This window comes from Caretta caretta, chromosome 6 (genome assembly GCF_965140235.1).
Source record: "Caretta caretta isolate rCarCar2 chromosome 6, rCarCar1.hap1, whole genome shotgun sequence".
In the NCBI taxonomy this organism is placed as follows: domain Eukaryota; kingdom Metazoa; phylum Chordata; order Testudines; family Cheloniidae; genus Caretta; species Caretta caretta.
The window spans coordinates 48,333,044-48,347,844 of record NC_134211.1 but is presented as its reverse complement, the minus strand read 5'-3'; the positions used below and the strand labels follow the sequence as shown (position 1 = coordinate 48,347,844).

The 14,801-nt window shown below is 43.3% G+C and overlaps 1 protein-coding gene across 14 annotated transcripts in view; it reads right to left on the bottom strand.

The window, feature by feature from the left end:
- Positions 1-2,812: 2,812 nt before the first annotated feature.
- The window catches only part of PPFIA1 (PPFI scaffold protein A1), an 89,921-nt gene continuing 77,932 nt past the window's right edge, over positions 2,813-14,801 (bottom strand). For all 14 annotated transcript variants that reach the window (XM_048853311.2, XM_048853312.2, XM_048853320.2 and 11 more), the window contains one exon: positions 2,813-4,365. Coding sequence is in view for 1 of the 14 variants with exons in the window: in XM_075129483.1 (XP_074985584.1) it covers positions 4,340-4,365 (26 nt within the window). In the remaining 13 variants the exon portion in view is untranslated. The remainder of the gene's footprint in view (positions 4,366-14,801) is intronic.

The following is a 14,801-nucleotide window of genomic DNA, read 5'->3' as shown; positions in this document are numbered from 1 at the left end:
ATCTACTTAAAATTCAGGCTGAGATTTATCTACTTTAACACTCCAAGAAGTGTTCCTACATAAAGTTAAGAATGGCATATTGCTGTTATGTTTTTCTTTGGTGGTAGAGAGAGGTGGTCAAATTTTAATTAAAATTATATTGAAGATTTGTTAAAAAGTTAATACAATAAAAAAATCAGTAGCATTACCACTTTTCTATTTGGCCTTCTACTCAATTTCCCTACCAATTCCTAATTGTTTCTCATTTTACACAAAGTAGCATTTGTCATTTTGACTACCCCTGCAAAAATGTTGTCAGCACATTCTATGGGAGACTATTCCCCAGTATTTCCCCACTTCCAAGATGTTCTAATAGACATTTTTAACTATGGACAGCTTCCCTCATTTCAGTGCTGAAAAATCTTTACAGCTTTAGGACAGCAAACTTTTCAACTGGAGGCCAGGCAAAGGGAGAGGGAGAGGTTTTTTTTTTTTTTTATAGTTTCATCTCTTGCTAGTGAGAAAATTATTCTCTGCAATTAGAAATGTATCCAGGCTGACCTACAAAATGATTGAAGGGAAGCTCATTTATGCAAGTAAAGGCAAACTGCAAAGTGTTATGTGATTGTATTTTAAAACATCACTCACAAGATTTCTCCCTTCCTCATATCACATTGAACATGAAGCTGTTAACCTGGAGGACAAGTTGAAACATCTCATCACTGAAAAATGAACTACAGAAAGGTAAAGACAGACATAAGGTTTGTCTACACACAAGCTGCACTGATTTGAAAACCGGTTTAAACTGGTGCAAGTCCAAGTGTGGTTCTTAGAGTGGCTTAGCTTATGCTTGTACTACTCAAATATGTATTTTCCTCTAAACATTCTGATATTCAAAATTCAGACTATGAGAATAATATATTAACAGGGGCAGTTTGTACTTATAGCTTTCTAATGGCCAGAAATCTTTGAACTTCCTCAAACTAATGAAAAGAACATTAACCTTTTTTCCTCTACGCAAAATAAGACATTGAGTGTTTAATTTACTCAGATGTGAAGTGGAAGGATATACCTTAAACATTATTGAATTACTTTCCAGACATCAGTTGAAACAATAAAATTAGGGCTGTCAAACGATTGAAAAAAATTGTGATTAACTGCACATTTAAATATTTTTGGATATTTCCTACATTTTAAAACATATTGATTTCAATTACACGACAGAATACAAAGTGTACAATGCTAACTTTATATTTATTTTTATTACAAATATTTGTGCTGTAAAAATAGTATTTCATTTCATCTCATACAAGTACTGTAGTACAATCTCTTTATCATGAAAGTTGAACTTACAAATGTAGAATCATGTATAAAAAATTGCATTCAAAAATAAAAATGTAAAACTTTGAGCCTAAAAGTTCACTCAGTCCTACTTCTTATTCAGCCAGTCACTCAGACAAAAGTTAGTTTACATTTAAGGGAGATAATGCTGCATGCTTCTTGTTTATGTTACCTGAAAGTGAGAACAGACGTTTGCATGGCACTGTTGTAGTCGGCATCACAAGATATTTGTGTGCCACATACACTAAAGATTCATTTGTCCCTTCATCTTCAACCACCATTCCAGAGGACATTCATCCATGTTGATGACAGGTTCTGCTCGATGACTATCCAAAGCAGTGCAGATCGACGCATGTTCACTTTCATCATCTGAGTCAGATGTCACCAGCAGAAGTTTGATTTTCTTTTTTGGTGGTTCGAGTTCTGTAGTTTTGGCATCAGAGTGTTGCTTTTTTAAGACTTTTGAAAGCATGTTCCACATCTCATCCCTATCAGATTTTGGAAGGCACTTCAGATTCTTAAATCTTGGGTTGAGTGCTGTTGCTATCTTTAGAAACCTCACATTGGTACCTTCTTTGCGTTTTGTCAAATCTGCAGTGAAAGTGTTCTTAAAATGAACAACATGTGCTGGGTCATCATCTGAGACTGCTATAATATGAAATACATGGCAGAATGCAGGTAAAACGGAGCAAGAGACATACTATTCTCCCCCAAGAAGTTCAGTCAACATTTAATTAACACTTTTTTTTTTTTTTTTTTTTAAACAAGTTTCATCAGCATGGAAGCATGTCCTCTGGAATGGTGGCCAAAGCATGAAGGGGCATACGAATGTTTAGCATATCTGGCACGTAAATACCTTGCAATGATGGCTACAAAAGTGCGATGTGAAAGTGCCTGTTCTCACTTTCAGGGGACACTGTAAATAAGAAGCGGGCAGCATTATCTCCCGTAAGCGTCAACAAACTTGTCCGTCTTCGCAATTGGCTGAATAAGAAGTAGGACTGGGCCGACTTCTCGGCTCTAAAGTTTTACATTGTTTTGTTTTTTAGTGCAGTTATATAAGAAAAAATATCTACATTTGTAAGGTACACTTTCACAATAAAGAGATTGCATTACAGTACTTGTATGGGGTGAACTGAAAAATACGATTTTTATCATTTTTACCTTGCAAATATTTGTAATAAAAATATAAAATGAGCACTGTATACCTTGTATTGTGTTGTAACTGAAATCAATATATTTGAAAATGTAGAAAAACATCCAAAAATATTTAATTTCAATTGGTATTCTATTAACAGTGCAATTAAAACAGCTGTTAATCGCGTGAGTTAACTGCGATTAATCGACAGACCTAAATAAAATCAATATATTATATTGAATAATATAATGGATCAAATGTGAACTTTGACCTCCATCAGAAAATTGAATTGAAGCCATAGTGAACATCAGTTATCTGCTGAAAGAATCAGTCATGTCTTCATTTGAAGCGAGATCTACATAGCAGCGATCAATTGTTAAGATGCTTTATTGACAACTCTCCAGCATTCACCACAAAAAAATAGGTTCATTTTTGCATACGATTACATCTTAGTTTTTTCAATAGCATTTTATTGGCAGTGGAAAAATGCTTCAGAACTTTACTGAAAGAAAGCAATAAATAATACTGTGGTAAAAATAGTTCAAAGTACTTAGGCTGTACATACTTCGTTCCATAATCAGAAGTACACAAAAAAAGATTAGAAAAAAACACAGAACAGTAACAATGAATTTCAGTTGTACAAGTAAACTAAAGAGAAGAAACCAAACAAGAAAAAAAAAGACATGCTATATATACTGTTGCATAATAAATAATGCACCATGATCTGAACAGATTTCTTACTGGCTTTTTAATGTGCCATTCAATGATACATTTTCTACGCAAAGCCTGAAATGGCTACAACCATCAAAAATTTTAAAAAATCTGGACAATTTTTAGAACAAGTTTACAAACGAATGCAAAAAGATGACTTAAGAAAAATAAGGCCTTTATTCGAAGTTGCACTACTTTATTCTTCAGCATACTGTGCCTTCATCTTTTACTTTTTTTTTTTATATTAGACTGCAGTGCTTCATGATTGGTCCGCTAAGAATAGTTGCATCAGTGCCTTTCCACAAATGTTTTTAATCAAAAGGATATGGGAGGAAAGCACTTTTTGTGGCCTGTGGATTACTACCAGGAACTATTATGAAGTCTTTCTTCCTTGGCTGAGAGAAAACATTTCTCAGTTTATGGCTTATGTTCAGTCATTGTAAAGACATGCTATACAAATACAGCAGACTGGAAGTTATGAAGGAGTTAACCAATTCTAAAACATGTTCCATAGTGTTATAATGTTCCCCCATTTTAAAAATGTACTAAAACATTAAATGAAGACAAATTCACCCTGACAAATTTTCTTTGTAAAAAAGGTACAACTATCAACAGAAATAAAAATAATCTATTAGACCTGCTTACTAAAACGTTTATCTGAATGCTTATCTGAAAAAGGCTGGTTTATTTCATGTTTAGAACTAGCTAATATTTCCAAAAGACAAAATATATACTGCTTGGTGTCATGATACTTTTACAAAGACAGGAAAATCCTTTTCACCTTCAATTTCATTATTAAAAAACCCAATGATAATTACAATAACTGCATAATTTACAAAAGCCCTATATTGCTTATAGGGACATATACTTACAAGCATTACAGTACATTCAGTTGGAAAGACTAAAATTACGGATAAAATCAGCAAGGATTTGATTTATAGACTGAATACAGATGGAAATGGTAAGTAACTATATAAATGAAGTCACATAGGTTTACTTAAATATAAGAGACATTTAATTCTAAAATATTTTCTCTATGGTACTCATGAATTTGTTTGCTAATTAAAAACTCTGTAATAAAATATCTCAAAGTGTCCATTTAACAAGTATTAACAAATTAAAGATTCCACTGATTTCTAAAATATGGTCTTTGAGTTCAAATGCTGCATATCACCGGTAGAAATAGTGTGGGTAAACTGCAAAATAAAAAAGAAATCTGTTATACAGTGTCTCAGGATTTTTTTATATATATATATAAAAATAAAAAAGCAAACATACATTACATTCCAAGTTTCTCAGTTAAACAGCTCATTGTTGTGGCATGTATTTAATGGATTACTACCATTTTGTGAAGTATAGAGTTCTATTTGGTCCCAATATATGTTTCAGTTGCAATATGAAGCTTGAGGCCAGAGGTCAAATACCTTCAATTCCCAATAAGAGATTAACTTTTTTTTTTCTGGATGATCTTACTGTGTAATATATATATTCTAAAAACAACAATATTAAGGCGATTAGAGTTAAGAGCTTTAATATTCACAAAGAAATGTTTTTAAGGTATCTACTTGATTTATACAGGGATGGATCCAGCTCATTTAAATTGCCCTTCACCTGCAGGAGCTTTCTTTCTCAGCATTTTATACTACAGAGCTCTTTTAGAGTACTTTTATATATTAAAGGCTACAGACTTTGAAGCTCCAATTATACTAGGAAATTGAATCGATTGCTATGAAAGCTTATCAGCACCAAGTTCCCTGGAGCGAACGTTGAAAGTAATTTAACTATGAATATAGATGATAAAAATATTTTAAGCACCACTACAGAAACATGATTTTCGCTTTCAAGTGACAGACTTAAATCAGACAACTTTGGAATTTCTGCCTGTTCTTTAAGAAGTAACAGATCGATTTGAGATGTATATGATGTAACCTAACATAGACGCTCCTTCCCACCTTGTTGTAGGATCTTCTGAGGTACAGTTAAAGGGCATCTTCTGCCCATCTACCTATTAAGGCTGTGAATTTGGAAAACTAGAGAATATGAAAAATGATGCCCTGTCCTATTTTGCATATTATATGAATATGTACTAAGTCATTTACATAAGTAGTTATTACATAAATTCTCCCCACCTGCTTCCCCATCTATACCCAGCCATACCCTGATTTGGCTCATTTTCAAGTTCCCCCATGTCACAGCCCCATCCCTCTGGTTCTCTCATGTGCCCCCTTCAAATCTTCCCCCACACTATGTGAAGTATTTGGAGCTATCTGTAATACTTTATGAATATTATATGTTCCATCTATTTCTTACTGTGTTTGATACAGGATTATATGAGGTTACCTGCATGTATGCAGGAAAGGAAACAATAGCTTCAGGCAGCCCCATTTACTGTAACTTAAGGACAATGAAAGGCATCTTTCACTTTGAAGACCATGATGAATTCAGTCTGGCATGGCACAGAGTGGGGAGAATTATAAGCTTATAAAGGGGAGCACGCTTATAAAGGGGAGGAACCCCCAAAGTGGGAAAACTGGAACAAAACTATTTGGAAGGATAAAAAGGACAGGAGTAGGCAGACACTGTTGGGAAGCAGACTGAAGCCCAATCCCGAGAGGATGGGGGTCTCTGGAATAAGATAGGCCAACCTAAGTCTTTAGGTAAGATAGATGTATGTACAGACCGGTTATTGTGTTAAAAATCCTTTTATCTTATCCTGTGATCCTACTATTAAGGTTAAACAATGCTCCATTGGGTCACTGTATTCTCCACTGATCTCAGCTTCCAAAGGAAAGAAGATGTCACTCACCCTGTGCAGTAACTGAGGTTCTTAGAGATGGATGTCCCTGTGGGTGCTCCACTTTAGGTGACTTTGCGCCCCTGCGCTTGTAACTGAAGATTTGTAGTAGAAATGCCTGTTTGGGTCGCACGTGCACTGTCTTCATCTCATGCTACCTCAGGTGATTACATAGTGCCGTGTGACCAACCCCACCCCCACCCGCCAGTTCCTTCTCTACTGCAGAGACTCTAGTGCGAAAACTCTGAAGTACAGAAGAAGAGAGGGTAGAGGAGCACCCACAGGGACAACCATCTCAAAGAAGCTCAGTTACTGCACAGGGTGAGTGACAGCTTCTTTCCTTTGGAAGCTGAGATCAGTGGAGAATACGGGGGGGGGGGGGGGGGGGGAAGCTGTGAACAGGACTCACTCCACCACTAATACAGGGTTTTGCCATCATGCTAGTGATGACCAATGTGGTCCAGGACCTTGACTACACGGTCCATGCTGGGTCTGTTGGGGATTTAGACTGACACCAGCCATGTCTGCAGTGGCCTGAAGTGGAGTCGCGCGTGCCGAATCATGCAAGTACAGGTTGCCATGGGGCCCAACAGCTGTAGGCATGTGTTGGTGAGAGAGTGAGCTTGTATACATGAGATCAGGTCTGCCATGGCCTCAGGAAGGAAAGCCCTGGCCTGGGTAGAGTCAAGGACCGCTCCAATGAACTCTCTGCGCTGCATCAGGACCAAGGTTGACTGTCTTGTTTATCAATAGCCCCAGGTCGCAACAGATGGAGCAAACCAGGTTGAGATGATGCCGTACCTGATCTCAGTATCAGCCTTTTATTAACCAGTCGTGGAGGTACAGGTAAATCTGCATGCCTTTGTGCCTTAGGTAAGTGGCCACTATACACTTCATGAACACTCTCAGTGCTGAGGAGAGGCCGAGGGGCAGTGCCGTGAATTGAAAATGGCAGTGGCCCAACAAAAATGGAGGAAACACGTACCCCAGGAAAAAGGAAATATGTGCCCTTTAAGTCAAGAGTGGAGTACCAGTCTCCCGGATCAAGGGAGAGGATAATGGAGGCTAGGGAGACCATGAGGAACTTTAACTTCTTGAGGGACTTGTTGAGGTATCGCAGGTCTAGAATGGGTCTGAGGCCTCCTTTTGCTTTTGGTATTAGGAAATATTGGGAATAGAACCCTTTCCCTCTCATGTCTGGACAGACCTCCTCCACCACCCTCAGGTGCAGAAGGTTCTCTACCTCTTGCACTAGTAGTTGCTCGTGAGAAGGGTCCCCGAAGCGGGGTGGAAGGGAGGGTCGGCCATGAATTGCAAGGTGTAGCCCAAAGAAATTGTGTTGAGCACTCAACGGTCCAAGGTCAGCTTTCACCAGGCTGACTGGAAGGGGCGTAGACAGTCGAGGAAAAAGCGGGGGAATGGATCCTAGGCAGTGGCTGGGGCACCATCCTCAGGCGCATCCTCAAATCGTCTGCTTCTGGCTGCCCTGATCTTGAGAGGGGCCATGCTGGGCAGAGGAGCAGGAAGACCAAGGGTGATGTCGCTTAAACCCCTTGTCTTTCTCCTTTCTGTAGAAGCTGGGCTGGGGGACACCCTACGAGTGAGGCAGCAGCCGGAATGGCTTTCTAGCCAGTTGAGGGGTGTGCAAGCCCAAGGACCAGAGGGTGGCATGGAAGTCTTAAGGACACAGAGCCATGCACTGGTCAGCTCCAAGAAGAACCCTGCTCCCTCAAATGGGAGATCATAGAGAGTAGTCTGCATCTCCTGGGACAGCCCAGAGGACTGTAACCAGGAGCTGCACCTCATGACTGCCAAGTCTGTAGCATCCTAGGCCATCTGGAGGATGCTTCTCGCCACCGCTTTGCCCTCATCCACTGGCGGCAAACTCCTGGGCTTTGTCCTGTGGAAGGCCCTCCTTGAATTTGCTGATAAGAGTCCCACAAGTTGAAATTGTACCCGCCTAGCAAGGCCTGATAGATGCCCAAAATTTCAGGCTGGCTGTTGAATAAACTTTTCTGCTAAATAGGGATAGTCTTTTGGTGTCTTTATTTTTGGGGGTGCTGATGCTACCAGGGACCCTGCAGAAGTGGTGGTATACAGGTATTCAAATCCCTTTGCAGGGACATAATATTTCTTTTCTGCTTTCTTGGAGATAGACAGAATGGAAGAGGGGGTCTGCCAACACCAACCTGGCAATTTTCAGGACCCCTGGGTGGACAGGCAATGCGACCCAGGCCGGGGTGGAGGAGGGTATGACTTTGAAGAGGTCATTGGACTCCTCCACTAGCTCCTCAACCTCCAGGTTCAGGTTAGCAGCCACCCTTTTGAGCAGTGCCTGGTCCTTCTTAAAATTATCAGGGGGGCTGCTTGCTTGCGAGAGGCCCGCCACCACCTAGTCCGGAGACGAAGAGGATGACTGAACCACAGGGGGAGGGGCGGCTTCCACTTGCCTGTCCAGGGATGGCTCGTTGGCCATTGAGACCTGCTGCACCGCTCTTGCATCAGACTCAGCACCATGCTGCCTCTTGCACAGCCACCACCAGTTTGTCCAATGAAGCCTGAGAGGAATGGTGGGAATACGGAACCAGCATGACGGATACACCACGTGGGCTCCAGTACTGCCACAGGGCTGGCCACTGCCCTTGCTACCACGCTACTGCCTCCAGGGCCATGCCCGTCTTGCGGGCCGTTGGCGATTTGCCTCTCCTAGGTGAGAAGCTGAACTCTCCCTCTGGCTCCAACCATTGCCCTTCTGTTGACCAGGGCAGAAACGTAGATGCCTGTCTAGAAGAAGCCGTAGAAGTCTGTCGGCGACTGGTAAGGACAAGGCAAGGAACGGTGCCTGCCCTGAAGCATGGTACCATGACCAAAAACGATCCGCACCAAGGGGGATCGATGCTGGGGGGACCGCTAGGCAATGGGAATCTGTGCTGCGGTGATCTCTCGTGGGAGGTTCGGTGGTACTGTGGGTACGGGGATTGGTGTTGTGACTTGGGCATCCCGCACCTCATAGGTGGTGACCTTGGTGTTAGAGACCTGGGTCTTCCACCCAGAGATCGAGGCTGCAGCGCCAGAGTCCTAGGCTGCAGTGATGGGGATCAACGCCTGCAGTCCAGGGACTGGGGACACTACGCTGCTTTGGAAGGAGATCCATAACTGGCTAGGCCTTAGAGGTCTGGGCCTTAACCGGGTCCATCACCTGGTTTGGCGTCTGCAGTGCCAGCTGGCCTACAGTAACTCCTCGCTTAACGCTGTAGTTATGTTCCTGAAAAATGCAACTTTAAGCGAAACCATGTTAAGCAAATCCAATTTCCCCATAAGAATTAATATAAATGGGGAAGAGGGGTTAGCTTCCAGGGAAAATTTTTTCGCAGGACAAAAGACACTACACACACACACAATAAATTTTAAACAAACAATTTAATACTGTACACAGGAATGATGGTTGTGAAGCTTAGCTGAGGTGGTCAAATCAGAGGGTGGAATATTTCCCAGGGAATGCCTTACTGCTAAATAATGAACTAGCACTCGGCTGAGCCCTCAAGGGTTAACACACTGTTAATATAGCCTCACACTCTACAAGGCAGCATGAATGGAGGGAGGGGAGACAGCATGGCAGAGAGAGACACACACAATGTGTTAGAGAGAGACGGACGAGCATTGCCCCTTTAAGTATGCTGATGCCACTCTAAGTACATTGCCTTTTTAATGACAGGTTTCAGAGTAGCAGCCATGTTAGTCTGTATCCGCAAATAAGAACAGGAGTACTTGTGGCACCTCAGAGACTAACATTTATTTGAGCATAAGCTTTCATGGGCTACAGCCAGTAGATTAGCAAGTTGAGACAGCAGCTGCTGCCAGCAAGCTCCCTCCATCCTGAGCCCTATCGTGCCGCGCCCCCCTCCCCCCCCCGGCTCTGTGGAAATGTGGTAAAGTTGTGGGGGGGGGGACGACACCCTGACATTAGCATCCCTCTTCCTCCCACCTCTGCACAGCAAGGAGGAGGCTCTGGGGAGCAGCACCAAGGCAGAGGGCAGGAGCAGCACATGGCAGTGGGGAGAGGGACAGCTGAACTGCCCGGCAACTGATAGCCTGCTGGGTGGCTGCCGCACATGGAACTTAGGGGTGCGGGGAGCTGACAGGGAGGCTGCCGGTCCACCCTGGTTCCAAGCCCCCAAAGGGCTGCTCTTTCTGCAAGCAGTGAACAAAGCAAGCAGCTGCCAAACAACCTTATAAGGGAACATTTCGCAAGTTTAAACAAGCATGTTCTCTAACTGATCAGCAACATAACAATGAAACAGCAACATTAACCGGGACGACTTTAAGTGAGGAGTTACTGTACTTGGTTGTTGGCCACTAGGGCTGCCTCGGGCACAGGTAGCCCTACGAGGGGTCAGGATCCCTGGCTGGGATGGGGGTCTGGCCACAGAAGTTCCCCTGTGTAGCTCCGGGGTGAGTATGTGGCCTAACACATGTCCTTTCCCCGAAGCCCCCTTATCCTGCGGTGCCAACAGGCCCTTCGGCTTCAGCCGCTTCTTGGGCACTGGGGAAGGGGCATGGTGACAGGCGGGTTCCGGTGCCGGCAGTGCGCTATGCGCTGACACTGAAGTGCTAGGCATGGAGTCTGACCGGAAGGGCTCCAAAGCAAGATGAAGCGCAAGGAGGGCCCTCAAGTGGATATCCTACTCCCTTTGAGTTTCAGGGTGAAAGTTCTTGCTGATCTTGCACTGGTGTTTTCTATGTGATTCCCCTTGACATTTCAAACAGCTATTGTGCGGGTCACTAATGGGCACTGGCCCGGTACATGATGACCATGGCTTAAAGCCTGGGGAATGGGACATGCCCCACTCTGCAGCGAAGTCCCAGCCGGGACTCTAACTACTAAAACTATCGAACACTTAACTTACCGGTCAAACGAAGTACCTAAAAATCCTAACTACAAAGGAGACAGAACAATGGACTGAAAGAACGGCTAACACTCTTGGAATGCAAGTCAAGACACTCTGACCAACCGTCACAGGCGGTAAGAAGAAACTGAGAGGGCATAGGATCGCCAGCACCTGATATACCGATGCATGAGCATGGCACTCAAGCAAGTGCCACAGCCAACCCTACGGATACTGCTAAGGCAAAAGTCTCTGCTGAGTGTGCACAAGGGCACGCACGCACACACCTAGAATGGAATTGAGATGAGCAAGCACTCAAAGAAGAATGTTGTGTATGGGGGAGGAAATGCCATAAGGGCTCCCAATTTCCCTACTCACCTGGCAGATGTGATGGTCACGAGGAAAGCCACTTTCACTGAAAGGTGAAGTAGTGAACAGATCATGAGTGGTTCAAATCGGGGTCCAGTAAGGCCCTGTAACACCAGATTGAGGTCCCATGATGGAGTAGGGGCTTGTATTTCTGAGTAAATGTTATGAAGGCCCTTGAGAAAACACTTGGCGATTGGGTGAGCAAAGATTGAGAACTCATCCACCTTATGGTGGAATGCAGTGATGGCTTTGAGGTGTACTCTGATCGACCGATTTGTTTAAAGTTCCAATATATAGTCCAGTACCAGTAGTAGAAGAGAGGAAACCACCATGATTTATCCATTTTGGCACCATGTATTGAATCATCTCCATTTGTGCAGGTATGTATGTTGTATAGTTGGTCTACAACAACGGTTTAAGAGAAGTTTCAGAGTAGCAGCCATGTTAGTCTGTATCTGTAAAAAGAAAAGGAGTACTTGTGGCACCTTAGAGACTAACAAATTTATTAGAGCATAAGCTTTCGTGAGCTACAGCTCACTTCATCGGATGCATACGGTGGAATATAGTGGGGAGATTTTATATACACAGAGAACATGAAACAATGGGTGTTACCATACAGACTGTAACAAGAGTCATCACTTAAGGTGAGCTATTACCAGCAGGAGAGCGGGGGGGTGGAAGCCTTTTGTAGTGATAATCAAGGTGGGCCATTTTCAGCACTTTACAAGAACAGTAGGAGGGGAAATAAACAAGGGGAAATAGTTTTACCTTGGGTAATGACACATCCACTCCCAGTCTTTATTCAAGCCTAAGTAATTGTATCCAGTTTGCAAATTAATTCCAATTCAGCAGTCTCTCGCTGGAGTCTGTTTTTGAAGGTTTTTTTGTTGAAGAATTGCCACTTTTAGGTCTGTAATCGAGTAACCAAAGAGATTGAAGTGTTCTCCGACTGGTTTTTGAATGTTATAATTCTTGACGCCTGATTTGTGTCCATTTTATTCTTTTACGTAGAGACTGTCCAGTTTGGCCAATGTACATGGCAGAGGGGCATTGCTGGCACATGATGGCATATATCACATTGGTAGATGTGCAGGTGAACAAGCCTCTGATAGTGTGGTTGATGTGATTAGGCCTTATGATGGTGTCCCCTGAATAGATATGTGGACACAGTTGGCAACAGGCTTTGTTGCAAGGATAGGTTCCTGGGTTAGTGTTTTGTTGTGTGGTTGCTGGTGAGTATTTGCTTCAGGTTGGGGGGCTGTCTGTAAGCAAGGACAGGCCTGTCTCCCAAGATCCGTGAGAGTGATGGGTCATCTTTCAGGATAGGTTGTAGATCCTTGATGATGCGTTGCAGAGGTTTTAGTTGGGGGCTGAAGGTGGAAGGTTCTGTTATTTTCTTTTTTGGGCCTGTTCTGTAGTAGGTAACTTCTGGGTACTCTTCTGACTCTGTCAATCTGTTTCTTCACTTCAGCAGGTGGGTAGTGTAGTTGTAAGAATGCTTGAGAGAGATCTTGTAGGCGTTTGTCTCTGTCTGAGGGGTTGGAGCAAATGCGATTGTATCGTAGAGCTTGGCTGTAGACAATGGATCATGTGGTGTGGTCTGGATGAAAGCTGGAGGCATGTAGGTAAAAAAAGCGGTCAGTAGGTTTCCGGTATAGGGTGGCGTTTGTGTGACCATCGCTTATTAGCACCATACTGTCCAGGAAGTGGATCTCTTGTGTGGCCTGGTCCAGGCTGAGGTTGATGGTGGGATGGAAATTATTAAGAGAATGTCCCTTACTTCCTTGAGGTCGAATCTTGCCAGGTTTGGGTGGAGGGCCTGGCCCGCATCCTGAGAGAGAGGAGATGAGGCAGAAGAGGAAGTGTATGGGGTGGGCACACAGCCATCTTTAGGAGGTAAGGAAGCCAAATTTGTCGGCTACAGGGGGCTTTCAAGAGGACTGTGGTGTCCTGATCTTGTGTATCACCCGGGATAGAAGAGGGGTTGGAGGAAAGGTATATACTAGGGGTTCATCCCATTTGATGAGAAAAGCATCGCCCAGGGAACAGGATTCCAATCCTGCTCTGGAGCAGAAGTGCGGGCACTTGGCATTTTGGATCGTCACAATAAGGTCTATAGTTGGGAACCCCCTATTTGAATATATTCTGTAGTATTCCAGGTTCATTTCCCACTCATGGTCCTGGGAAAATTTTCTGCTTAATGCACCTGCTGTGATGTTTTGGCATCCTGGGAGGCAGGAAGCGGAGATGTCGATGTTGTGACTGATGCACCAATTCCATAACAGCATGGCTTCTGTGCACAGGGATTGTGACCATGCCTCCCCCTTCTTGTCAGTTTATATAAAACAGGCAAGCAACGTTGTCTGTGAGGATCTTTATAGTTCTGTCCTTGATCATAGGTAGGAAATGGGAACATGCATTGTGAACTGCCCACAGCTCCAGTAAGTTTATATGTAGAATGGATTCCAATGGGACCAGCAGCCTTGAACCGTACAATTGTGCAAGTGTGCTCCCCAACCTAGTAGGGAAGCATCTGTATTTATTATTATTATTATTGGAGGGTTCTGTGCAGCCATCATTTGGTTGGGTCCACAAACTTAGAGAGTTTTTTTTGTTTGTTTGTTTTTTTTTTTTTTTTTTACTTTGGTTGGCATCATGAGATGTTTGTTTAGGTTGTGTCTGTGTGGAACATACACTGTCTGGAGTCAGGCCTGCAGGCCTCGAATGTGGAGACTGGCACATTTCACGAACATTGTTGCGCATGTGGCCCAACAGTTGGAGGCAGATCCTGGCTGATGTCTGGGGACTGTTTGGTGTTGTGGAGCTTAGATTTAGTAAAGTCATAAATCGGTGTCAGAGTAGCAAAGCTGTAGCCTCTGGATAGTCGAGGTAGGCCCCGATGAACTCCAGTCTCTGCACAGATGTGAACATTGATTTGTGTGTGTTTATTTGTAGGCCTAGACATGTGACAAGAGCTACTGTGTTTTGAGTAGCTTTTACTGCCCCTTGTTGAGTCACTGCTTTGAGTAAGCAATCATCCAAATAGGGGAATATTATGACCCCTTTTCTGTGGAGGTGAGCCGCCACCACCATGAGAACTTTTGAAAATACAGTTGGGGAAGTGGACAGTCCAAAGGGCAGTACTTTCTACTGAAAATGGTTTATTCCTAGAAAAATCTGAGGAACCTCCTGTGTGAGGGATATATTGTTATACGAAGTGTGTGTTCTGGAGGTGAAGGGCTGAGAACCAGTCCCCTCTTTCCAGTGCTGGAATTATGGTTGCTAACGTGACCATCCCGAAGTGTTGGGTCTTCATGAATTTGTTGAATCTTCTTAAATTGAGAATAGACCTCCAACCTCCAGATTTTTTCTGGGTTAGAAAATAATGTGAGTAGAATCCCCTCCCACTGTGTTGTGTTGGTAGTGGCTCTACTGTGCCTAGGCATCTGAGATGGTTTACCTCCTGTCACAATAGATGTTTGTGAGAGAGGTCTCTGAAGACGGTTGGGAGGGAGGGTGGGTATGGGGAATGAAGGTAAATGGGATGGAATAGCCAGTGTCAACGATCTCTAATACCCATTTG